Source organism: Megalobrama amblycephala, linkage group LG17 (assembly GCF_018812025.1).
Source record: "Megalobrama amblycephala isolate DHTTF-2021 linkage group LG17, ASM1881202v1, whole genome shotgun sequence".
NCBI lineage: Eukaryota > Metazoa > Chordata > Actinopteri > Cypriniformes > Xenocyprididae > Megalobrama > Megalobrama amblycephala.
Window position 1 is genome coordinate 12,041,119 of NC_063060.1, and position 25,828 is coordinate 12,066,946.

The 25,828-nt window shown below is 37.5% G+C and overlaps 2 protein-coding genes across 2 annotated transcripts; both read left to right on the forward strand.

Annotated features, from left to right (window-relative positions):
* Positions 1-507: 507 nt before the first annotated feature.
* Positions 508-4,338, forward strand: LOC125251095 (tripartite motif-containing protein 16-like). The gene is made up of 6 exons (XM_048164016.1): positions 508-1,180; positions 1,382-1,477; positions 1,676-1,909; positions 2,024-2,183; positions 2,601-2,660; positions 3,225-4,338. Exons 1-6 carry the CDS (start codon positions 590-592, stop codon positions 3,779-3,781), a joined length of 1,698 nt encoding a protein of 565 aa, XP_048019973.1. The 5' UTR covers positions 508-589; the 3' UTR covers positions 3,782-4,338.
* Positions 4,339-4,970: 632 nt separating this feature from the next.
* basp1 (brain abundant, membrane attached signal protein 1) lies at positions 4,971-25,528 on the forward strand. Its single transcript, XM_048164023.1, has 2 exons — positions 4,971-5,129; positions 23,146-25,528. The coding sequence occupies exon 2, from the start codon at positions 23,158-23,160 to the stop codon at positions 23,758-23,760; it is 603 nt and encodes a 200-aa protein (XP_048019980.1). The 5' UTR covers positions 4,971-5,129; positions 23,146-23,157; the 3' UTR covers positions 23,761-25,528.
* The last annotated feature ends 300 nt before the right edge of the window (positions 25,529-25,828 follow it).

Here is a 25,828-nt window from a genome sequence, read left to right on the forward strand (position 1 = left end):
GTCTTTCTTTTCTTAATAAACACATTCTTAAAATATTTTAAATAAAGTGTTTTCTTTATAAAACATATTCTTAATAAAATACTTAAACAAAAAAGTTGTCTCATCATTTCTTTGACCTCAAATTTAATTATGTACAAGATCTCCTGCAGACACATACTCTGCAATGCTCTCCAGCACTCACAGTACTACTGGGTGAAGATTATAAGACATCATATAAATGTTATATTCATTGTATTATAAAGACAATACCCATGTAACAGTTACATAATTGCCCATATAAGGCTTTTCCAGGAAATAAAATAATAAAGCATTAGACAGTTACCCTGCCTCATTGTCTGATGTATTTAGCTAATATATTATGTCTAATGCTTTATTATTTTATTTCCTGTATTCTTATGCATATTACACAACAGTAAATTTATCTAGTCGCAAACTATTCTAGTGAATTTATGTATAAGACTGCCATCTAGCGGTCGTGTATATTACATGACTGGCACATTTGCACACGTTAAACCAGGAAACGTTTCAGTTCAGAGAAATCGAAACTAATGTGTCGTGGATGTCTCTCTGCCTGTGAGTGTGAAATAAAATGGCAGAATCCAGTATTTCAGTGGCTCAGGATCAGTTCAGCTGTTCAATCTGTCTGGATCTACTGAAGGATCCAGTGACCATTCCCTGTGGACACAGTTACTGTATGAGCTGTATTACAGGCTGCTGGGATCAGGATGATCAGAAGGGAGTCTACAGCTGTCCTCAGTGCAGACAGACCTTCACTCCAAGACCTGTTTTAGGTAAAAACACCATGCTGGCTGAAGTGGTGGAGAAACTCAAGAAGACAAAACTACAAGCTGCTCGTCCTGTTCAATGTTACACTGAATCTGGAGATGTGGAGTGTGACGTCTGTACTGGGGACAAAAACAAAGCCATCAAGTCCTGTCTGGTGTGTCTGTACTCTTACTGTCGCACTCATTTTGAACGTCACGAGGAATTTAACCCAGGAAAGCGACATAAAGTCATGGACGCCACTAGAAGACTTCAGGAGATGATCTGCCCTCAACATGAGAAACTGATGGAGATTTACTGTCGTACTGATCAGAACTGTATATGTTATCTGTGTACAATGGATGAACACAAAAACCACGACACTGTATCAGCTGCAGCAGAGAGAACTGAGAAACAGGTATGAACTATGAGTGGTTATGTTGAATAATAAATGTTTTCATAATTCTATAATATATATTCTAAGATAATTTTCAGACAGTTCTTCAATGAGACAGATAATGTAAATTCTCCACTTATTAGCTCATCTTTTAAACAGACATTCTCTCAAACAGGGATGTGTAATGAGTTGTATATTGACTGTATACTCTAAATCCTACAGAGACAGTTGGAGGAAACCCAGAGAAAATATCAGAAGATAATCAAGGAGAGACAGAAGGAGATTGAGGATCTGAGAGAGGCTGTGGAGTCTCACAAGGTGAGTTTTGAGCAGAAGAACAACTGCTGGCTGCTGGAAGAGCTGTTTCAGACTCAGTTAGGACTCTCCTCAATCAGTCAGTGAGGAGCCAGTGCTGGAGCTCTTTCCAGTCCCACTGAAGCCCACTGTGGGGAACAGGCTGTGTGAGGGACCAGTAAGAGCTGATTCTAATGCGTCTCTCTCTGTGTGTCCTAACAGCGCTCTGCACAGGCAGCAGTGGAGGACAGTGAGAGGATCTTTACTGAGCTGATCCACTCCATTGAGAGAAGCCGCTCTGAGGTGACACAGCTGATCAGAGATCAGGAAAAGGCTGCAGTGAGTCGAGCTGAAGAAATACTGGAGCAACTGGAGCAGGAGATTGATGATCTGAGGAGGAGAGACGCTAAGCTGGAGCAGCTTTCACACACAGACCATCACATCCATTTCCTCCAGGTAACAGAGATCTGACAAACAGGACAGTGGTCTTTAGGAAGGAAAGAGACTGTGTTTCTATCAAATGTGTCTGTGTCTTTAGCTGGTGTTTTTATTGTCTTTGTGTCTGTTTAGAGTTTCCAGTCTCTCTCTGTTCCTCCTGGATCTACAGACTCATCCAGCATCACTGTCAGTTCTCATCTCTCTTTTGATGATGTTGGTAAATGTGTGTCTCAACTGAGAGAGAAACTGGAACATTTTTGCAGAGAGGAGATAGAAAAGATATCTGGCAGAGGTAAGCTTTACATTTCCTGACATATACTGTATCATAGGCCCTGTCCCAAATGTCACCCTAAACACTCGCGGTCTTCTTATGAGACCACACTTTCATGATGTAACACCTCTTTGGCAATCGGGAAGAAGTCTGCTGTGGAGCTTGCTTCAGTGGGGGCTCAGCAAAAGTACGCATCCAGGGCACATATCGACCGCAAAGGGGGTGCTCACAAGCACCCTTTTGAAACCTAAAATGTCAAATGGGACACCCTACGGTCTCATGGACTTAATGGACATGCGTACACGGCAGCCATTGTGAGTCCACAAGACCAAAAGTGCGTATGACGTGTGCCATTTGGGACAGGGCCATATGATGTCATGTAGAAAGACAATGCATACAATACAATATTTACTATAAAGTGTCTGTTGGTTTCTGTAGTGAGAAACATTAACATCATTCCCATCCCTGAACCCAAGACCCATGAGGAGTTCATCCAGTGTAAGTCTCTATGATCATACATGTACATAAAGAGACAGATTTTAGTTCTTATTATATATCACCAATCAAACTGAACTGTTGTGAGTGTTATGACTGCATATAACACTCTTGATTTACACATTTACTCTGTTATTCGAAGTACAATTAATTATACCAATCAGGAATAATCACATGATAGTTAGTGTAACTTGCTGGGTTAGTTTAAAGTCCCTGGTCTGGTCACTTGTGTTCATCACTCACTGCTAGTTTGTTTTGACAGAGAAACATTACTTCAAATGGACCTTTAGCTCAACTTTACAGTTTGTGATAGAGCTACTGTCTTGAAAACATTTGAACAGGACTAAAAACTAAATAGAAATGTGAACTGACTTTCCAATTCTACATTTTTTTTTCTGCTGGTCAACTCCAAACACACAGACACAACAACACAATGATGTTGATAACAGTGAGGCAGATGTTGTGTAGCTTTTTTCCCAAAAGTATCTAACATTACTGTTACTTTTCATGTAATAAAATCCTAAATGTAATAAACCTCTGGTGTTTTATTTTTATTATCTTCATCAGATTCCCGTCGACTCACTTTGGATCCAAACACAGCGAATAAAAACCTGGTACTGTCTGAAGGGAACAGAGTGATTAAATACACTTACAAAGACCAGCTGTATCCTGATCATCCAGTCAGATTTACTCATTTGTCTCAGGTGTTGTGTAGAGAGAGTGTGTGTGGACGCTGTTACTGGGAGGTTGAGTGGAGTGGTGAGGTGAGTATTTCAGTGTCATATAAGAGCATCAGCAGGAAGGGACGGGGAAAGGAGCCTAAATTTGGGTGTAATAATCATTCCTGGAATTTGACCTGTTCTGACTCCAGTTGTTCATTCTGGCACAATAACAAACAGACTAAACTCCCTGTAGTCTCCAGCTCCTGTAGAATAGGAGTGTATGTGGATCACAGTGCAGGAACTCTGTCCTTCTACAGCGTCTCTGACACAATGACCCTCATTCACAGAGTCCACACCACATTCACTCAGCCTCTCATTCCTGGGTTTTGGCTTAATTTAATTTATACGGAAAAATTGGGGTTGTTTTGTTCAAAAGTGACATTCTGTGATCTAACAATATAGATGGTATAGATACAATACTGTGAAAAATATTCTCAAAATATATTGTCATGTTTTTGACATTTTTACTCTAAATATTAACACAATTGTAATCAGTAGCATTAAGTGATTTTATCCGTAAATTGCAATGATGCCTATTTGTTATGTCTGACATTATTTCTTTTTAAAAGACAAAGTTTTCTTTACCTCACAGAAATACATTTTTAGTGCTGACAGTGTATTCACATTCAACAAATGACTGAAATTTAAATAGAAAACATCCATCTGTAATTTTCAGTAACAGTGTAGATTATACAAATAATCTGCTCTTTGTCATGCCTACTTGTTTTTTTTTTTTAAGAACATGTGAAATGATAAAAATTTTATATAAATTTATATAGACAAAAGTTTTTCTATGTATATGCTTTACCCTGATGGTAACAAACTATGTAGTTTTTATTGTTATTTCTTTAAAATGCAAATTGTTATAAAGTTAAACATTGTTATATTTAATTTTTTCAAGTGAAAATGTTTGAATTTTGCAATTTTTGAAACGTTTCAGAATAAAACAATAAAATTCAGATCACGTTTCACGTTTTTTTTTTAATTACTCAACTTGAAATTGCCTTCCCAACATTGTAATATGGAAATTTATACAATTTATTAATTACAGTATCTGAGCATAACAATAATTTTCTACTTATGTGTTACCTTTTTCATTTCTATTTGCTATGAAGTGTTTTAAAGATAATTTTATTTAATACTTTAAATAATATATTGTTAGTATTTTTTTTTTTTTTTTTACATCTCTATACTCACCTTAAACACATTTTCTCTGCAGCATCAACTGATGTCACCAGAGGGCGCGCCAAGACCAACAAAAAAAAAAAAAAAAAATTGAGCATTTACTCTCCTATGCGCACCAACTTGATCGTGTTTGGTTTATATCTCTAAATGAGCCCGTATAAGTTAAGAATTAAACATTCTTAATTCATCACATATTGACCAGCATTACAACTACTATACAAAATAATCCACATCTTACTAAACAACAAATTAAACAGAAGACCAACAACTTCTTATTCACATTTCTTCTGATAAGTCATAAAACAACTATTTTTGCCGGACTTGATCACGGTGCGGCGCACTTCCGTGTCTCGTTCTCAGTGGCTCGCACCACGTCGCGCGCCCCCGCCCCCCCCCCCCCCCCCCCCCGAACCGAATACGAGAGTGCGCGCGAGAAATGCAGCGCGAGACACACACCGAACAGCCCCGATAAACCCCGCCGAATCCACGCGCACGGGAAAAAAGACATTGGGAAAAAAACAGCAGACGCTTCAGAAAGGAGTGACAGGAAAGTCCACCGCCGACGGTAAGATTCTTTCACTCTTTTAGATTAAATGAACACTCTGCCTCAGTTACATTAAGAATTTGTCTAGTTGGAGCGTCTCTGATAAATAAAAGCGGCTCCCATTTGGAGAGACGGAGCGCACGGTAGTGAACCAAGGAAATATCCAAATCAAGTGCAAATTTCAGTAATCATTCAGCCGGCAAATGGAGGAATAATGTACCTGAGCTTATTTGATTTCTGAGATGCACATAAAGATTTCAATAAATCAGCCTTGGAATTCACGCGACTGAACTGAGTGGAGAGGGGCGTGTTCTGAACACACCAGCGCTGTCTCTGCGCGTGCATGCCGTCTCTCTCGCACTGTTTATTGTTATTTTAATACAAATATTGAGATAAAATTTCTTTGAGATGACTTAAGGAATGTTAAGATAAAGCTAATTGGTAAAGCGTGTTTTCTGAAGCACAAATTGATAAATTATGGGATTTTCAGAGAAGTATAATCATTTTATATGGGACAATAATGGTTTTGGTTATGATTACATTAAAATGCTGCATTTTACTGTTTACACAGACGCGGATTTATGTTCACCGTCCTCTTTTGTCAGAGCTGGCACACATTTTGCAGCGCTGTCTAACTGGTGCACACGCGTGCGCGCACACTCACTCACCCACCCACACACGCGCACACATACAGATATTACTGATCTGAAGCTTATAAATAATATACACACACGATGAATCCTTATTATTAATTAATACTGTTTATACACATATTTGTTTTTACACTTTATGATGCTACACAATCCCAAATAGTCAATTTCTTCACCCTGTCACTCACTAATGTAAAGTGAATATGATTCAGTCTTTTTTCTTAATGTATCAACGCGCCTTTTATGATAATAATTTTTTTTTTTTTTAGTTTACATATCATTTCAAGCTACAACCGTAATTGCCTGGTCCTTTGTCTCTGCAAAGCACATGCGCATTGCGCGTGGGGTGTGGATGGACAACTGATGATTTTACCCTGTATATATCTCACATTGGCTTCTAATGTACTGTATTATAATGCACAACTGTATTTATGACATGAATATTATTTTTCCGCAACTGTGTTCATGAGTATTTTGTTTGTAGAAGAATCTATTTTACGTTTCACGGCGATGCGGCAGACAATGAACCGAGTGACCGTGCGCTCGCGCTCGCCTCCCTTGAGGAAAAAAAAAAAAGAGCACTCAGACCCCGCATATTGAAATAAGACCGTGTAAAACGTCTCCGCCCAATAATTCCGTCTATGGTGTTTTTTTTTTTTCAAGATAAGAGTTGAAATTATGAGACGGAGGTGAGTTTGAGAGAAGGAGCGGGCGGTGTGATGAGCGCGAGGCTTCATAATCTTCACGTTCACGCGGACCAATAAACCGCCGCTTGAATGAGTCACGCGTTTCAACCTGGAAACATCAAACCAAACTGAGAACTGAGCGCAGATTTTGCTTGATTTTTTAAGGTAACCGTTTGCCAAAATTTTGTCATTTAAAATGTAAAAACACAAAACAGTAACAGAATAGTCCTGAAAAAATGTCCAGTGTAAACACAATTTGGAAAAAATAGGTTTTGGGTATTGATTGATCTTCCGTAAACAGTATTGATGACATAAAACGTTGTTATAATGGTTGGTACACACTTTGGAAAAGCATCTCCCGATTCTCTCTCCCTCTGTGTATGGCAAGCCGTTTTGACTTTTATTCATTCTCAGGATATGAATTCTTGATATCAGTAATTGTATTTTCACTAGTGAAATGTCACCATAAGCTGCCATTCAAATTCAATTGTTGATATCAAGAATTGACTTCATACTAGTTGAAATTCCAATTTCACATATCAGAAATACAATTCTTACTAGTAAAAATAATATTTTTTGATATCAATAATGACATTGTTACTAGTAAAAATGTTCATTTTTGATATCAAGAATTCATTTGGCACTTGTTGAAATGTCAGTTCTTGATATCAACAATTGAATTGCTAGTAGTGAAAATGTTCTGAAAATGTATTTCTGATATCAATATAATATCAGATATCAAATGGCTTTCTTACTAGTAAAAATCACATTCATGATATCAGATACTAACATTGTCACTAGTGACAAATTATTGATATCAAAACTTAACATTGTTACTAGTCACAATTCAATTGTTGTTATCATAAATAGATATTTGCACTAGTAACAAAGTAATTAATGATATCAAAAATTATGATTTTTACTAGCAAGAATTGTATTTCTGATATGTGAAATTTGAATTTCAACTAGTAAGCAGTCAATTCTTGATATCATCAATTGAATATGGCAGCCTATGGTGACATTTCACTAGTGAAAATACAATTACAGGTATCAAGAATTCTAGTTTTTACTAGTGGAAATGTAATTCCTGATATCAAGAATTGAATTGTTGATATCAAGAATTCATATCCTGAGAATGAATAAAAGTCAAAACGGCTTGCCATACTCTGTGTGAGCAAGACGCAGAGAGAGAGATAAATGAATATCAGCATCAGTTCAGGTCTCATTTATTTGTCCAATGAGTTTGTATATAATGCAGAAGAGCCTGAAGGTAACTCACATAGGAGCCACTCACCAACCAAAAACATTATTAATCCAGTATGAGCGAGTGCCAACATTTACAGATCTGCACATTGGTTCTATATGTTCATGAGTTGAATTAGCACTAATCCTAGTAATTTATATATTCTAGATGGTCAGATTCTTGTACTAGGTCACCCACGGAAACAAGAAGAGCAGTCAGGTGATTCATGTCCATGTGAGACGTCCGGTTTTAAGCCCAGCTGGAGTTTAGTGTTGCAATAGCAGAGGAGAGCTGGACTCAGTGAGAGTGAGAAAGACCTGTATTGTCTGATAGTTCATGATTGCAGATGCGTGTAAGAGGAAATCTACAGTCTGAATCACGGCATATTTGTCTAGTTTCAGTCGGTGAGTTGAGAAAGAATGCATTTTTTAATTTTGGGCTTTTTATTTGCATTTAATTACATTCATTTACATTTATTTTTTATCTATCTATTCAACATGACTATACAGCAATCATAATAAAAAAATTATTATTACTCAAAACAATATTTTTATTTTATTTAAATTATAAAAATATTACTGCAATTACACTATACTGTAAAATCAAAAATAATATTTAATAATAATAATAATTTTATTTTACAGTAAAATTGCAGGACTAATATTTATGGCTGTAGAGCTGCATTTATTTTGGTGGAAAACCAATAAAAAATTTATAAATGTTTATCATTACATATTTGGGAAGATGATTGGAGCATGTTTTGTTTTCAAATGCATGTTGTAAGTGACCAACTCTCACAGCGCTTTCCGAGATTAAGTTCATGTGGAGCAGCATTTACTGCAAACCAAGCCGCTCTGGGACACTGAAAACACCAGATCATGAGCCGCAGTATCAGTCGCAAGTAGCCACAGTTATCGGTCAGCTGACGAGTATCACGGTTTAGTTTAATTTTGGCTGAAATGAATGATGTGAATGTAAACTGAAATGCAGCCTTTTTTCCCTCAGATTTACGTAATTCACATGGGTCATACTTCAGGTTGGAAAATACAGAAATTGTAAATACAGAAAAATCACTTCCCTGAGGCAAGTGGAAGAGAGAGGGCAACCCAGGCTAGATTTGAACCTGGATCCCTGTGGTCCAATAGCTCACAACACCTTAGCAATGAGGCAAAACTCCCTAGCAACACCCTAGCAACCATGTGATCGAGCGCTCTACCTCAAGTGCGACACACAAAAAAAAAAAATAGGCATGAAAATCATTGAAAGATTCACAGTGAACACTTTTTTCTGAAATCTTATACTGAATTTGGTGCACTAGGTGCTGTCAGATGAATATTTAGGTGTTTGCGATCACAGTTTTCAGTGTTTGTCAGAAGAAAAGCGGGATAGACATGAAAGCTAGAGAGAGACAGGAAGGAGGCAGTGAGACAGGATGGCACTGACAGAGACAGAGGCAGCTCAGCCAAGCAGAGCTTTGAGTGTGTGTGTGTGTGTGTGTGTGTGTGTGTTTGTTTGAGGAAGATCATTGAAAGGGACAGATAACTCAAGCACATCTGAGACGGTCCCAAATTAGAGATGCATTCAAAATCACAGTTATTTTTGGACTAGTCACTTAAAAAAAAGCCATTTCAAAGTCTACGTACCCATTCTGTCACACCGTTGTTAACTACTTCTGATTAGTGGAGCATTCTTTTATTATTTGATGTTTTCCTCAGGCAGCCTTAGTTGTGTCGGCAAAACTTGATAAGTTTTAATGTCAGTCACTAGTCAGATTCTGTCCCATCATCCTTTGCGGTCTGTGTGCACTGTGTGGAAAGTGATTGGTGGATTTATGTGCTCTGTGAGAGGAGCTGCAGAACTGAGCCACTGAGCCGGCTATTGTTTCACATTCGCATTTGCACAAAGCCATATTTTAAGCTTTATGAATAATTATTTGGTGTTGAAAATGATTTATTAGTGGAGTTGCAGTGCTTTTGCAGGTTGTTTTCTGTTTTTCCACATTTTTCTCACAATATACAGCAGCTAATTCTGAAGAACTAAAGGGATAGTTCATCCAAAAATGAAAAATCTGTGTGAAAATTCTTCTGTCGAACACAAAAGAAGTCATCAATTGTTTTAGACCACATTGTCTTTCATTGTACTGACAAAAAAATGTTGAAATATCCTTCAAAATATCTTTGTGTTCCATAGAAAAAATAAAGGAAGAAAGAACACAAGCATGAGTGAGTGATGACAGAAATTTCATTTTTGGTTGAACTATCCCTTTAACAGTTATCAACCCACAAGATGAGGGTAACTTCATGTGATTAATTATTTATTTATATGATCATGTGTTAATTATCAACCGTTACCTAGCAGCTCAGATTCCTTGATTCTGTTGATGTGTGTGTCATCATGGAATCTCTCTCTCTGGGTTGCCATGGCAATGACCTGAAGGAACTGTAAGAATGAGCCAGAATGGCAGCTCTCCTATGGTTCCTACGGCAACAGCCAATCAAAGGCCAGACCCCCACTGACCCCACCTGTCTGTTAGAGTCCCTTGGAGAAAGATACACACAAAACACAGTATTAGCGCTGCATGAGAACATCAGACAGGAGAAATATGACAATGACAAAAAGACACAAACATAAATGTACGGAATATACAGAAGTTATAATATATGTCTGCTATTAGACTCACAAAAATCATCCTAGAACAATAAATGTATCATTATATATTTACTGTACAGAACGTTGTGAAAGGACAGACAGGAGTGAAGATGTATTTAAAGGGATAGTTCACCCAAAAATGAAAATTCTCTCATCATTTACTGACCCTCAAGTTGTTCCAAACCCGTATGAATTTCTTTCTTCTGCTGAACACAAAAGAAGATATTTTTATGGGTAACCTAACAATTGATGTGCCCCATTGACTTCCAAAAAAAAAAAAAAATACTATGGAAGACAATGGGGTCCATCAACTGTTTGGTTACCAACATTTTTCAAAATACCTTCTTTTGTGTTCAGCAGAAGAAAGAAATTCATATACAGGTTTGGAACAACTTGAGGGTGAGTAAATGATGACAGAATTTCCATTTTTGGATGAACTATCTCTTTAATAAACACTTTCTGTTGTGTCCAGAACATTGACTGTGTAGTCAAGGCCTAATGAACAATGCAGTCGCCTCTTGTTTGGACAGCAAGTTTCCCACAAGAATGAAAACATTAAACACTGTGTAGATTTGTATGTGTCCATTTTTTTCTGGTGGTATGTGGATTATGTTTAGACTAAACCTAAATCTCAGATATTTAATCAACATAATATATCTTTTGCGACTGTATGAATTCTTTAAAGAGTCAGATATGAAACCCTAAGTCCTTCTTATTTGTTAAAACACCCGATAAATGTGCCCCTAGTAAAAATTATGTGGGTGTTTCTTTAACTATTTATGTCCCAGAAGTTGATTTTTATTAAAACAGATTTTTCTTATGGGAAAGTCTAGGAAATAATTTACCATGCCTTTATCATGACGTGACTGGTCATTTCTTTGTCCAAAGGCCTTTATAATAATAAAAAACAAAGATATGACATCCAAAGTATGTAAGGTAGATAAAACTAGACCACTTTTATTGAATCCAAAAGGTTTTAATTATATTTTGCTACATATAAAGGTATTTTAAAGAGTTTGAAGTGTCAAACAGTCATTTGGTTTAACCGTCCAAAGGCCAATACAGCCATTTAATTTGTGATTAAAATATCTTAAAATGTAATAAATGTATATATTTTTATTCTGGCATGATTTCATCATATATTAACAGAGTGCAAAATTATATTAAAATTATGTGTAGAAGTCATTGCTTTCTTATGAGAAAGATTTCATTGATGTCATTCGGTGTAACCAATAGAGTGCCCCAGGTATGACGCGTTTTTGTAGGCCAACCCGGAAGTTAGCAGCGCACGGGTTCCCTCGACTGAAAGCCTATTCATTTTTCCCATAGACTTTTGGAAAATCGCAGAAAATAAGCTCTGTGTTTAACAAAGGGTTATGACACTTACACGTTTTGTCTATCAAGATAATCTTTACAAGTTAACACAACATTTATAGATTTTGAAGCCTAAATAAAGTCGTCAGATATAAAAGGCTAACAGTAGGCTATAAACGGACTACAGCACACCATGGTCGCGGATCAACGTCGTCACCACCAAGCGTCCTCAAACTTTATTTAGAAAACAACTCTATTTAAAAACATGCTCACTGATTATGATCTGCGCTGTGTATGAATACTTATCCACTTTTTCATGAGAAATGCTGTCCAAATGTCCTGTTTGTCATGATGACGTCTAAAGTCCCCGCCAAAGGAAGTAGTCCCTTTTAGCAATTTGTTAGCAACCGCCGAATTTAAGACACAGTAAAAGTTTAAAAAATCACAAGTGGGTTATAACTGGTGTGTTTTGTCATAGATCAAAACGTGAAAGTATTTAGAGGCTTTGTTTACCACAGACCTTATTTCAGGCGATTTAGCAAAAACCCATTCAAAAAACCCATAGACTTGACGGCGTTGGAACCGGAAGTCCTAAAATGCTAACTCGCTTCCGGGTTTTGCCTACAAAAACGCGTCATCCCTGGGGCACTCTATATAAAGGGTCCATTTTGGATCAAGTCATGCAGTCAGTATCATGTGACAGGACGTGACATCATTTAGACACCTGCAAAGGACCAGATGGTTGTGAAGCAAACTAACTCTCTCGTAACTATTCAAAAAATTCATATTTTCACTTGCTCGTACGCATGTCCCGAAACATCAGGTCATTCGGTACAATCGCTATAAAACATGGAAAACTAAATATAAACTGTTTGTCCTTTTGCTAGCTAGCAAGCTAACTAGCTAACTAGCTAGATATCAGCCTGTTAGCTGTAAGAGTCATTCGGTAAAACCAAAATTTTGGTTAAACCGAATGACTTATTTGTCCAACTTGTAAAAATTGACAAAAGCAGTGTTAATTGATTTTAAAAAACACATAATCTCATTGTTAATACTTAATAAAACTTTAAAATTATATCTTGATTATGTTTTTTTTACACTTTTAATAACCCATATATGATATAAGATACAGCATATGAAGGAAAATCAACATAAATATAATTTATCCAGACAATCTGTCATTTTGTAAAATTACACAAAAAGTGTAAAATTATTATTTTAAGTTACATAAATGCTGTAAATAATGAAATAAGCTGTAGAAAGACAAATGAGTCTGTCAGTTTATTCCAAAAAATGTTCAAAATGTCATTTCCACAGCAACAGCATATTATCAAACACAATACAGAATTCGAGATGTGGTGGAAATGACATTTGTTTGTTCCTAATAATAATAGAATTTTCCTGTAATGCATGCATGTTGACATTGCAAGTTGACAAATTAAAAGTGGACAAAGTTGAAGAAACAGCCATTAGTGTGCAGTGTATTTACCTAAGTGTGTGTTCAGGTAAAGGAGCTCACATTTCATTTTATCAAGCATCTGTCAGTAACACGATTTATAGATGTTTGTACTTGAAGGACATGACACGATCAAATCTCACTCACTATCACGAAACACACATAGCAAGGCTGCAACTCAGGGTGAGGCTCAGGGATTGTGTGTGTGTTACTATCTAGACTGGCTCCATTGAGAGTGTTGTTAGGAACAATGACAGTCTTAAATAAACACACACTCAAAGTCACAGTGCATTTTACCATCAGTGAGCCGCTAAACAGTCATCAGGATAATGTGGAGTCACTACTGAAAGAAGAATCTCAAGGTCTTCGTGTGTGCGAGCGTGTTTTTGTCTGCCAGTGGTGTTTATGTTCCCTTGCCGTTGTTTTCATTAGAGCAATTTCCATCCTGAGAGATGGCTCTGTGTGTAGGATGAAGAATTTTACCAGGTCAAAGTTTTCACAGTTCTCAAGAAACTGTCCAAATGAGGTGGTAAACCACCTCAGCGCTTCCAAATATGCTTGTGGAAACACAATCAAGGATTTTACATCTTGACATCTGTCTTTCTTGCTTTCTTTTTTGCTCTTTCCATTTTAACACTGTGTATCTTAGTACTGGTTGTGGGACTATGTTTTATTGCATTAGTGTTCATTTAAAGCCTTCCCTCGCACAACTGTTTGTGTTTCTGGAGTAGTAGATGTTTTTAGTCACAATTATATGGATTGAGACACACACACACACACACACACACACACACACACACACACACACACACACACACACACACACACACACACACTTAAGGCCCTGATATTTTCTTCACATTCAGCAAAATAACCCTAAAATAATGACCTTGCAAAAAAATAAAAAATAAATAAATAAAAAAACAATATGAATTGTCAAGGCACATTCTTGTCATACTAGGTTTATCTTCTATTTTAGACTCAATAAATGGGAAGTTCACCATTTGCTCCAGTTACTGGGGGTTTGAACAGATGTATTATTGCTTGTAAAGTGCTTCAAGCTTGGTAAAAGTGCTATATAAATTAAACTTGACTCAATTGCATCATCATCAACAGCTGGTTTCTTTAAAATTTTAAAATGGCAGCAGATTTACCTGAGATATACATTTTACTGTAAAGTTCAATTAATTTCAGTCTTCAGTCTGCTGAATAAAGGAATAAGCCATGAAATGTTGTGCATTACAGTGCTTTACCACAGTTACGAAGTGGTATTGTTAAGTACAATGTAAAGCAGTGTCTTATTGCCTTTTTAAAAGGGCAGCAGTATGACAATATATTAATGTTTAATAAATTTAAATGTATTAATAATGATAATCTTTATAAAAAGTTTTCTTACACAGTAATATAGTTCATTTTATTTGATCAAAATACAGTAAAAACAGTAATATTGTCACATTTTACTACAATTTAAATAACTGTTTTCTATTTTAATATACACTGCTCAAAAAAATTAAAAGAACACTTTGAAAACACATCAGATCTCAATGGGGAAAAATATCATGCTGGTTATCTATACTGATATGGACTGAGTAATGTGTTAGGAACGAAAGGATGCCACATCATTTGATGGAAATAAAAATTATCAACCTATACAGAGGACTGAATTCAAAGACACCCTGAAAATCAAAGTGAAAAAATGATGCAGCAGGCTAGTCCATTTTGCTGAAATTTCATTGCAGCAACTCAAAATGGTACTCAGTAGTTTGTATGGCCTCCATGTGCATGTATGCATGCCTGACAACGTCGGGGCATGCTCCTAATGAGATGACGGATGGTGTCCTGGGGTATTTCCTCTCAGATCTGGACCAGGGCATCACTGAGCTCCTGGACAGTCTGAGGTGCAACCTGGCAGTGTCGGATGGACCAAAACATTCTATTGGATTTAGGTAAGGCGCGCGTGGGGCCATTCAATGGTATCAATTCCTTCATCCTCCAGGAACCGCCTACATGCTCTCGCCACATGAGGCCGGGCATTGTCGTGCACCAGGAGGAACCCAGGACCCACTGTACCAGTGTAAGTTCTGACAATGGGTCCAAGGATTTCATCCCAATACCTAATGGCAGTCAGGGTGCCATTGTCTAGACTGTAGAGGTCTGTGCGTCCCTCCATGGATATGCCTCCCCAGACCATCACCGACCCACCACCAAACCGGTCAATGCTGAACGATGTTACAGGCAGCATAATGTTCTCCACGGCTTCTCCAGACCCTTTCACATCTGTCACATGTGCTCAGGGTGAACCTGCTCTCATCTGTGAAAAGAACAGGGCACCAATGGCAGACCTGCCAATTCTGGTGTTCAATGGCAGAAGCCAATCGAGCTCCACGGTGCCAGGCAGTGAGCACAGGGCCCACTAGAGGATGTCGGGCCCTCAGGCCACCCTCATGAAGTCTGTTTCTGATTGTTTGGTCAGAGACATTCACACTAGTGGCTTGCTGGAGATCATTTTGTAGGGCTCTGGCAGTGTTCATCCTGTTCCTCCTTGCACAAAGGAGCAGATACCGGTCCTGCTGATGGGTTAAGGACCCTGTCCAGCTCTCCTAGAGTAACTGCCTGTCTCCTGGAATCTCCTCCATGCTCTTGAGACTGTGCTGAGAGACACAGCAAACCTTCTGGCAATGGCACGTATTGATGTGCCATCCCGGAAGTGTTGGACTGCCTGTGCAACCTCTGTAGGGTCCAGGTATCGCCTCATGCTACCAGTAGTGACAGTGACCCTAGCCAAATGCAAAACTAGTGAAAAACAGTCAGAAAAGATGAGTAGGGGAAAAAAGTCAGTGGCCTCCACCTGTAAAACCATTCCTGTTTTGGAGGTTGTCTCATTGTTGCCCATCTAGTGCACCTGTTGTTCATTTCATTAACACCAAAGCAGCTGAAACTGATTAACAGTTAACAATTAAATGTCTTTACTCTCATTTTTGATCAATGTAATGCATTCTTACTGAAAAAAGTATTTTTTTAAAAAAAATAAATAAATAAATCTTACTAACCCTAAACTTTTGAACAGTAGTGTACTAGGAGAATGTGTTAATCACTTTTTTTACATGGCTTCGAACTTTCCAGGTAAATTAGGATCATTATAGAGAGCTCAGCGCTGTTTTCCTAGCACAATTAGCATCACTATTAAAAAAAAAATTTTGTACATTTTCTACTGATAATGGCAGCAGTAATTCATCAAATGATGGAGAAGAACACTTTTTTGTTATATTTTTGGCTTTTTTATATGGCTTTATTGGATAGGACATTGTAGAGATCAGACAGGAAAGCACAGGGTGGAGGAATGGGATCGGCAAAGGACCCTGAGACAGGAATCAAACTCGGGTTGCTGGAGGCGCAGTTGCACTATGGGCTGCCCATTAGGCTATCGTTTCTGACAAGAGAAGAGCACTTTAAAAGACACCCAGACTGTGGTGTGGTCAAACACACTTTCTGCATTTGAAAGAGACAATTAAGGTGTTTTGATAAAGTATGACAGATTGTAGTAGTCTGCCCTATCCTCCACAACCTAGCATTTAGAAGCGGCCTGTAAGATGGGGAATTACAGCCTACAAATTGTGCTCATCATCAATTTTGTGGGTGCATTCATGCTGTTACCTAATTTGCATAATTCCTTTACTGAATTGTGCACTGAAAGAACTCAAATAAGCTGTTTTTATTAGCCGCAATTCTTGTTTTGTGAGTTTCTTGCTTCGAATTTAGTATGTCACTTAACCTCTGGTTCTCGGATGTTAATAAGAGTCTAAACTGTGTGCACTGATCAGGAAGAATCAGGAAGGAAGTAGTGATCATTTGGAACACATAGTTCTGGCCTTAACAAAACACGTAGGCTACTATCTGGTGGGGGAAGTTTAGGAATTAAACAGAACAATAGTTACCTGGAGTGAAATATTTCAGACTCTTTATGTCAACAGTCACACTTTCAGTCATCCTGAAAGCGCATCCACCATTTGGTGCTTAAATCATGATCTGTGTGAACAAAAATAATCAATAAAACATATAATCACAATAATCATCATATGACTCATCATTGCATATTTACTTGTCAAATCATCTCGACCAATCAAACAAAGAACAAGAGCTTCCAGTTTCGCTGTCTGCTCAGTTCTGGAGTTATTCATTAGCCTGAGCTCATGTTTACGTAGAGGCCCGGGCCCTAGCCAACAATGTGCTAGTGTGTGTGGTTTGTTTGAGTACATCTCTAGGGTTATGAGCTTGTGTGTGTATGTGTGTATTTGAGCTTGGAGGACAGATCTAAAGTTATTAGTGTGTGTGTGTCATACACTTTGAGCTGTCACATTCTCCTCGCCCTTTCTCTCCCTCCACTCAAGTCCGGTCTTCACTAAAACGTCTCTGGGATGTGGCTCTACATTGCCCCCTGTTGACCTGGAGGTAAAACAACTGCATCTGTATTCAACATAAAAACACACACATGCACATAAGAGTGTGTTTGCAAGAGACAGAAGGATAAAAATGGTTGAATGAGGATATATAGTAGTAACTTATCTTCTGCTCTTTTATATATATATTATTATCCTACACACATATTTTTTCCTACACACTTTATCCTACACATCCTACATATTTTATCCTACAAATCACATATTTTATCCTACACACATATACTTTTGAGTCCATTATATTTAGATTAGCTAGAGAAGGTTGGTTGCATACAAACAGGTGTTCGGCTAGAACACAAGTCAGCAAAATTATTCCAATACTGACTGAGAGGCATCTAATACCAATTTACTAAAAAAAAAAAAAAAAAAAAACTTTTTATGTGAGTGAATATGTAAAATCTTAATATTATGCATGTTTTGTCCATATATAATGCAGTGTATTGTATTTGAATATGAAATGCTATGAACATGGGCTTGCTCCCAGAATGCATTGCTGCTGTTACAGCACAGTGATTGGGTCAGATTTTCTGCTCCAGTTCTCCACTCCACCCCCCCTCAACCCCCCCTCCCCTGCCTCGAGCTCAGTGTGTGTGTGTGTGTTGGAGTTTTAGAGTTACATAAGCAATTTGGGATTCAAAGCTACTCCTTTATATGGCAATACACACATACATCTAAACTACCGTTCAAAAGTTTGATATCAGTAAGAAATTAATTATTTTATTCAGCAAGGATGCATTAGATCGATCAAAAGTGACCATAAAGATGTTTACATTGTTAATGTTAACAAATTTCTATTTCAAATAAATGCTGTTCTTTTTAATTGTTCTATTAATCAAAAATTCTGAAAAAATCATGGTTTCCACAAAAATATTAAGCAGCACTACTTTCTCAACATTGATAATAATTAGAAATGTTTCGTGAGCACCAAATCAGCATATTAGGATGATTTCTGAAAATTCAGCTTTGCCATCACAGGAATAAATTACATTTTAATATATAATATGAATTATTGAATATATATATACATATATACAGCGTGCTTATACATAGCCATGTGATATTGATATTGTGATATTGCGTATATACAACAGTTCGACAGCACAAGTGTGTAAATAAATAAGAAAATTATAAAAACCCTCTTTTGTGAGGAACTACTTCCTTCCGCCACGGATTCAAATCCAAAGTTGACAGTTTAACAGTTGAGCCCAAGCCTCCATTACTAATTCTAAAATGTCACTTTAGAACTAATAACGAAGGAACGTTGAGTCGCTTCATTGAAACTCACTGTAATATGTAGAGTATTATGAGAGAGAGATCGCCTGCGTGAGTGTATTAGCTGCATCTAGCTGATATTCTTCAGGTAAATCTTATATTCATAATCACAAAATCAGTTTGAATGTCTGCTGAGGAAAGCGATATCTTTGTCTTTGTCCTTTTAACATTTAAGACATTCCCTTGACAGTGCCAGTCAATGCATTTGTCAGCTGTGTCCTGTAAGATGTTTAAAGTAAAAACAACATCCTTGTTTCAGTCCATTTCAATATAAAACTCACTGACTCACTCATAAAGACAGTCTTTTCTGCCATCTCATGTTGTATTAATGTAACTTTCGAAAGTATGGAACTTTCGAAGTCAAAATCACTAATGGACTCTTTCTCAATACCAAAAAATAAGGTATGTTATTTATATAAAATATTACTTATTGAACAATATTTAAATTAGCAACAATAGCCATTAAAACAGTATAAGAAGTAAAATAGTAAATAAACACAAGCAAACAGTTCAGTTAAAATGTAGAAAAGCAGTACTCTAGTTAGTAAAGGAGAACTATATTCTCACCTAAAAAACTCTTAAAGGGCTAGTTCACCCAAAAAATGAAAATTATGTCATTAACTACTCACCCTCATGTCGTTTCACACCAGTAAGACCTTGGTTCATCTTTGGAACACAAATGAAGATATTTTTGATGAAATCCGATGGCTCAGTGAGGCCTCCATTGCCAGCAAGATTATTAACACTTTCAGATGGCCAGGAAGGTGCTAAAAACGAATTTAAAACAGTTCATGTGACTACAGTGGTTCAACCTTATTATAAAGCGACGAGAATACTTTTTGTGGGTGAGTAATAAGCGACATAATTTTCATTTTTGGGTTAACTAACCCTTTAAAAATACATTCTGTTACAAAATACCAGTAGTATCTAAAAAAATATGGTGGGTTTGCTCATCCGCCATGACACTCGCTGTGAGAATGCTGACAGCAGAGTGATTCAAACAGTGAAACCGTTCCCGTGGCAATATTGGTAGAATATTCTCTCAATATTTTTTTTCATCACAGATCTCAAATTAATGTCTGTGCAATGTTTAAAATACATAATATAAAGTGCAGATAAAACAATATAAACAATACAATATGCAAAAAAAAAAAAAAAAAAAAAAAACTGAAAGCAGCGTTTCTGAAAACAAATATAAATTTGAAGCAGTAGCGCATTTTAAATAATTTTAGTATAAATGTATTAAAATAAAAACTAAAACACAAAGTAAGGTATTACTCATTTTTTGTAATTATGTTACTGAGAAGTCATTGTTCATATAAATAACTCATTACTCGCTTTATATATAGGAACAAATTCATTGTGATTAATTTAAAAAGCTAAAATTAATGTAACATTTCTTTGTTGCACACAGTTTGATTTCAATAATGAAATTAGTTTAATCAATTAGTTGCTGCAGCCCTATAGTGACCAGTAAACTCTTGTTGTTACCTACTCTCTACACTTTGCAGCTCTGTCCTGGGCCCTAGCCTCTATGATGGAGCTCTGTCGTGGGGCCTAGCCTCCACAGTAGAGCTCTGTCATAGGGCCTAGCCTCAATGATACAGCTTCATCTGAATGTTTAATCTTACTGATGCATGGGTCTCAGTATTCAGTCTTCCTTTCAACTGAACTCTCTCTCTCTGTATTGGAGCAGGAGCCAAAAGTGCTATTCATCCGCTCCTTTAATTTTGAAGTTTGTGATGGGGATTTTGAAAGCTATATGTACACACACTGACACTTTATGCATTGACAGTTTACAAGCCACTCCAGGATCGTATTTACTATCAATCAGCAGGTTTCACACAGTAAGTGAATTTCAAGCCCCCTGTACAGATGAGACAGCTCACAGACGCAAACACACTGCAGCGTATTGTTTAACGCTGAAACAGCGTGCTGCTGTCTGCTTGACTCAGTGGAGACGGGACAGACAGTGTCTATTGTTCTCTTACACACTGAAAGGAAAGACTTTCCATGTTTCCATTGTCATATGTGTGTGTGTGTGAACATTCAACTCACATGTTGGCTTCACATGATTACTGTTCTCCTTCTGTCTGGAGAATAACTGTATGTGTGTGTGCAAGTGTGTCATTACACAGATGGTTGTTGAGCTCAGGAACGCTAAAGCAGCCAACAGGGAGATTGGAGTGAGAGAGAGAGAGCGAGAGTTTCGCTCGGCTCCTTATTCGGAATGGGTCACGTGACCACCCGGTTGCCTTGGTAACTGCGGTTCTGAATTGCAGGTAGTATGGCTCAGAGATGCTGTCCTCTAAAACCCCCTCCATATATCCTGATAACTATCAGCGCTGGAGTCTGATTACTGATTAATGATCTAGTTTTGATGCTTGATATGATAGAATCTTGACAGACTGTCTCAGAAATGTGAGTTTAGCCTGCTGAGCTTTTATTAGCTCTCTGTATCAAGACTGAAGCGCATGTACTAAAATAAACCCAGAGCAGAACATACAAGGTATGTTCGTTCTATTTTTCTGCTTTCTCTCATTATGACACCTTGCAGAGAGACCTATTTGCAGATGATTTTTTTAGTACCTACTAAAAGCACGAATTACATTTTTCTTCCTAGTATGTCATTCTGATTATGCAAGATGTAGCGTTTGACATGCTACACTTGAACTTCCACCAATAATCCCAGAGAGAAAATGTGGTTGCTCTTTCACAGTTCGGGAAGCAATAGTCACCTTTTTTTAACGTTTTACGTTATGGGTTTTTTTTTTTTTTTTTTTTTTTACATCTTTGTCTTTCATGTTTTTTCTAAAATAAAGATAGTATATTATAGTATTTCATATAGTACAGTAAAATTTGTAGTATAGTATAACGTACAACTCAAGGTTTTCAAACAGGGGTCCGCAAGGGAGTGCTACGGGGTCTGTGGAAAAGTAAGAGAAAAACTGTGAAAAATGCCAAAACAAATAAATAATAAACAAAGATTAAATTAAATGAATAAATAATACATAGATTATAATAAGTAAATAAAAATGAGATTAAATAAATAAATAACATTAGATTAAAATAAATAGTAACTAAATAAATTAAGTACAGTACTATAAGCAGAAAAACAATGTAATAATATAAACTATTTCATATTATTAAATATGATTATTAATATTTTGCAAATAATATTTTAGACATATGAATAATATTATTTTTTTCACAGTATAAATTGAGACTTCATACAAGAAACTATATAGATACTTTTCAAATTTTAGGATTTTAAAGAATTGGATGAATATTCTTAATGAAAAAAAAAACATTCTTTAGTAAGTCTTCTTGCAGACTTTGGAACATATTAGCAAATCTGAACGCAGTCTGAGACTTTGTTGAGATCTGAAAGTTTAGAGGAGATGTGAGAGTTTACTAGTGTCCATTTCTTGAAAAAAATTTTTATCCCACTTTTGTTTAAGACAAACAACAGGGATAGCCAAAAGATTTCATTGGATTATATGAAATTTAGGCCTTGTTTACACCTGGTATTAAGAAGTGTTTTCGTCAATCCAACCACAAGTGGGCAATGCTAAATCCAGGTGTAAACATGATCTAAAATGCTTTGAGCTTGTCTACTTTCGACCACTTCCAGAGGTGGTAGAAAATGCATTCGACCGGATTGCTTTCGTAGTGTAGACGCTCATGTGATCGAATGTGTTCAAATAGCGCAAAAGACCGCCTACTCTCTGCCTACTGACCCAACGCAGTATGGAAAGCGCGCTAGACAGAAAGGATTTCAACTTTGTCGGCTGAAGACCTAAGTTTGGTTTGAAGACAAAAAATGTACCAAGCACAATGTTCTCTCGCCATTCCTGCTTTCTAACACACACTCACAGCGGTGTGGTTTTCCGGCTAGCAGAAACAACAGCTGTATGTATTTCCAGTGTATCATTTTGCCATTCATATGTAAATTGTGCAAGCTTATTTCATCCATTGGATTAAAAGATCTGAAAAAACCCATACATTTACCCACACATAGACCCTCCCGTTGAAGAAATCAGGACAGAAGTGGTCGAAAGTGAACAAAAGAGACGGATTAAAACACTAGGTGTAAACGGAATGTCTCCCTCATCTACTTGTGATCTGATCTGCCAAAATGGATCTTAATACCAGGTGTTATACCAGGGCCTTAGTGTTAATAATTCAACTTGATGAAGATAAAAGCACATGAATGGATCATTCTGCAGTTTAAAGACCTCATTTTGGATCGCACAAGTTACTCTGCTCATTGCAGCCAGTGCTGATTGTTCTGTTTCTCTCTTTTATAGGTCAGAGGTAAAATGGGAGGGAAGCTGAGCAAAAAGAAGAAGGGATACAATGTGAACGACGAGAAGGCAAAAGAAAAGGACGCAAAGACGGAGGGAGCGTCGGCGGAGGAGAGTGAAGCTCCTAAGGAGAACAAGGAGGATGCTCCTGCCGCCACTGAGACAACCAATGACACGGCGGCAGCCGCCAAAGAAGCCGCACCAGGCGCCGATAGCAATTCCACCGCGGCCAAGGAGGAAGAGAAAAGCGCTGCCCCTGCAAAGAAGGAGGAGCCTGCGGCGAACGCTAATGCTAATGCTCCTAAAGCCTCTGACGGCAAGGCCAGCGAGGCTGCTAAAGCAGAACCCGCCAAGAGTCCAGATGCCCCTCCTGCCAAAGCGGAAGAAAAATCCACCCCTTCTGCAGCTCCGGCGAATGAGAAAGAGGCTGCAAAAGAGCCCGCCCCCGCCGCTAAAGATCCCGCCCCTCCTGTAGCCACAGCGACGGAGAGCAAGCCCGACGCTGAGTCTAAAAAGACTGAGGCTCCGCCCGCAAAGGAATCTGCCCCCGCAGAGCCGGTCACCACGGAGACCAGCCCCGCCCCCAATAAGGAGCAAGCAGTCGCTGTGCAGGATTAACAGAAGGAACAGTGAACGACAAGATTAATGACAAATGAAAAACAAGATCAAATCTAAATAATAAAACTAGCCCGCCCATTTTAAATTATATCAGTAATTATAATATGAATAATGATAATAGTAACAATAACAGTAATGATTTTAACAGGCTGGACTTTGATCATTGCGTTGGTGATGGACATGATCATGGTGAATAAGACTGGCAGTTACGATGATATTATCTTTAATATCCAATTGAACTTTCATACAAACCACCAGCCCCCAACTTCCTCTCTCTTTCTCTTTCTTTCTACCTCCATTCAATGAGGGGTGGAATAAAACATGGAATCTATTCATTGCCACCCTCCAATTCTCACTTCCCTCCATTTGAGTGTGATGTGATGGCAGTGGGAGGGGTTATTATATATATATATATGTGTGTGTGTATGTGTGTGTGTGTGTGTGTGTGTGTGTGAGCGTGAGTGGTAGTAGTAGTCCAGCCTCCCTGATGCATACTTCATATTTCCTGTTTGCTGCTTTCTAGTTAGTGATTGGCATTGTGTCTTTGCTTATCCCCTGACTTTCCTACTTTTTTGTTTCTTTCTCTCTCTCTCTTTCTCTTTTTCTCACATATCAGTGGAAACAAAATCAGTGTACAGCACAATGCGTCAAACACACACACACACACACACACACACACACACACATACACACACGCACAGTATTGAATGTTAGCAGTATTAACGTTTTTTAAAGGAACAGTTCACCCAAAAATGCCAATTCGACCATGTCTTTATAAACCTGTATGATGTTTTGTCTTCCGCAGAATGCAAAAGGAGAATTTAGTTGAAAGAGCTGCTATTTTCTATGCATAAAATGTGAATGGCAACTATGTCTGTCAAGCAAGGTTTTCAATGCAAGACTACGAATAAAGAACGATTTAACTTTCAAAGACTTGGAATATAGGGCATGAGCCGTATGGACTACTTTTGTGATGCTTTTATGGTGCTATTTTGTCCTTTTTGGAGCTCGACAGTCTTTGGTCCCCATCCACTTTTACTGTATAGACAAGAGCAGCATGCACATTCTTCAAAATGGTTACTTTTGGGTTACACAGAAGAAAGAAAGTCATGTAGGTTTTGAATAACATGAGGATGAGTAAGTTATGTCAGAATTTTCTTTTTAAGGTGAACTATCCCTTTAATTGGATGTTTGAAGGTTCATTTAAAGTGTGTATGTGTGTGTGGAAGGATCTGGAGGTTTAAAGTGAGTGTATGTTTGGAGTTATGCATGGTATGAGCATGCATTTTCTGCATGTGTGTGTGTGTGTGTGTGTGTTAATGGAGTTCTGGTCTTTCTGTACTTTGAAAGCAGCAGTTGTCATGATGTCAGAGAGACAGAGAGAGAGAGCCAGACCTCCAAACTCACCAAACAGGACACACTTCACACACCGATCTCTCAATATACTGACAGAACAATGTGAGCGTTGTGTGTTTCTGTATGTGTGAGGCTGTGTGTGTGTGTTTTGCATGTCAGTGGTTGGCCCTATTGTTGTGTATTTTTGGTTGCTGTGGAGATAATGTTGCTACAGGTGATATTTCATTTGACTTAACACACACTCTCTCTCTCTCTCTCTCTCTCTCTCTCTCTCTGTCTTTCTCTATCATTCCTTTTCTTTCCGAAATTCCCTGGTTAAATAAAAAAAAATAATAAAATGGAAGAACTGAGATATATGTACTTGTATACATGGAGCAACATTAATAAAGTGAAAGAAACAGATTGAAAATCAGCTCACACGTCTTGATTTTCTTGAATTCAGTTTTAATGTTTCTCCCCAACACACATTTTAATCTATTTTTAATGCTCAAGAGTCAAGACAGTTCAAACTAATCAAAACTAAACTAAACTTGTATCCTGAAAAAAAAGTCTAATTTTATCTGCAACAAATCCAAACTGTTATGTAAGCTGTCACTGCAATAGAGGCACAAAAGACACAAGTAGCACATATACCAAAAACCGTGAGTTTACACACTTCACAGGGGGAACAATAAATATATTTACACAGGAATCACAATCGTGGGAAGCAACA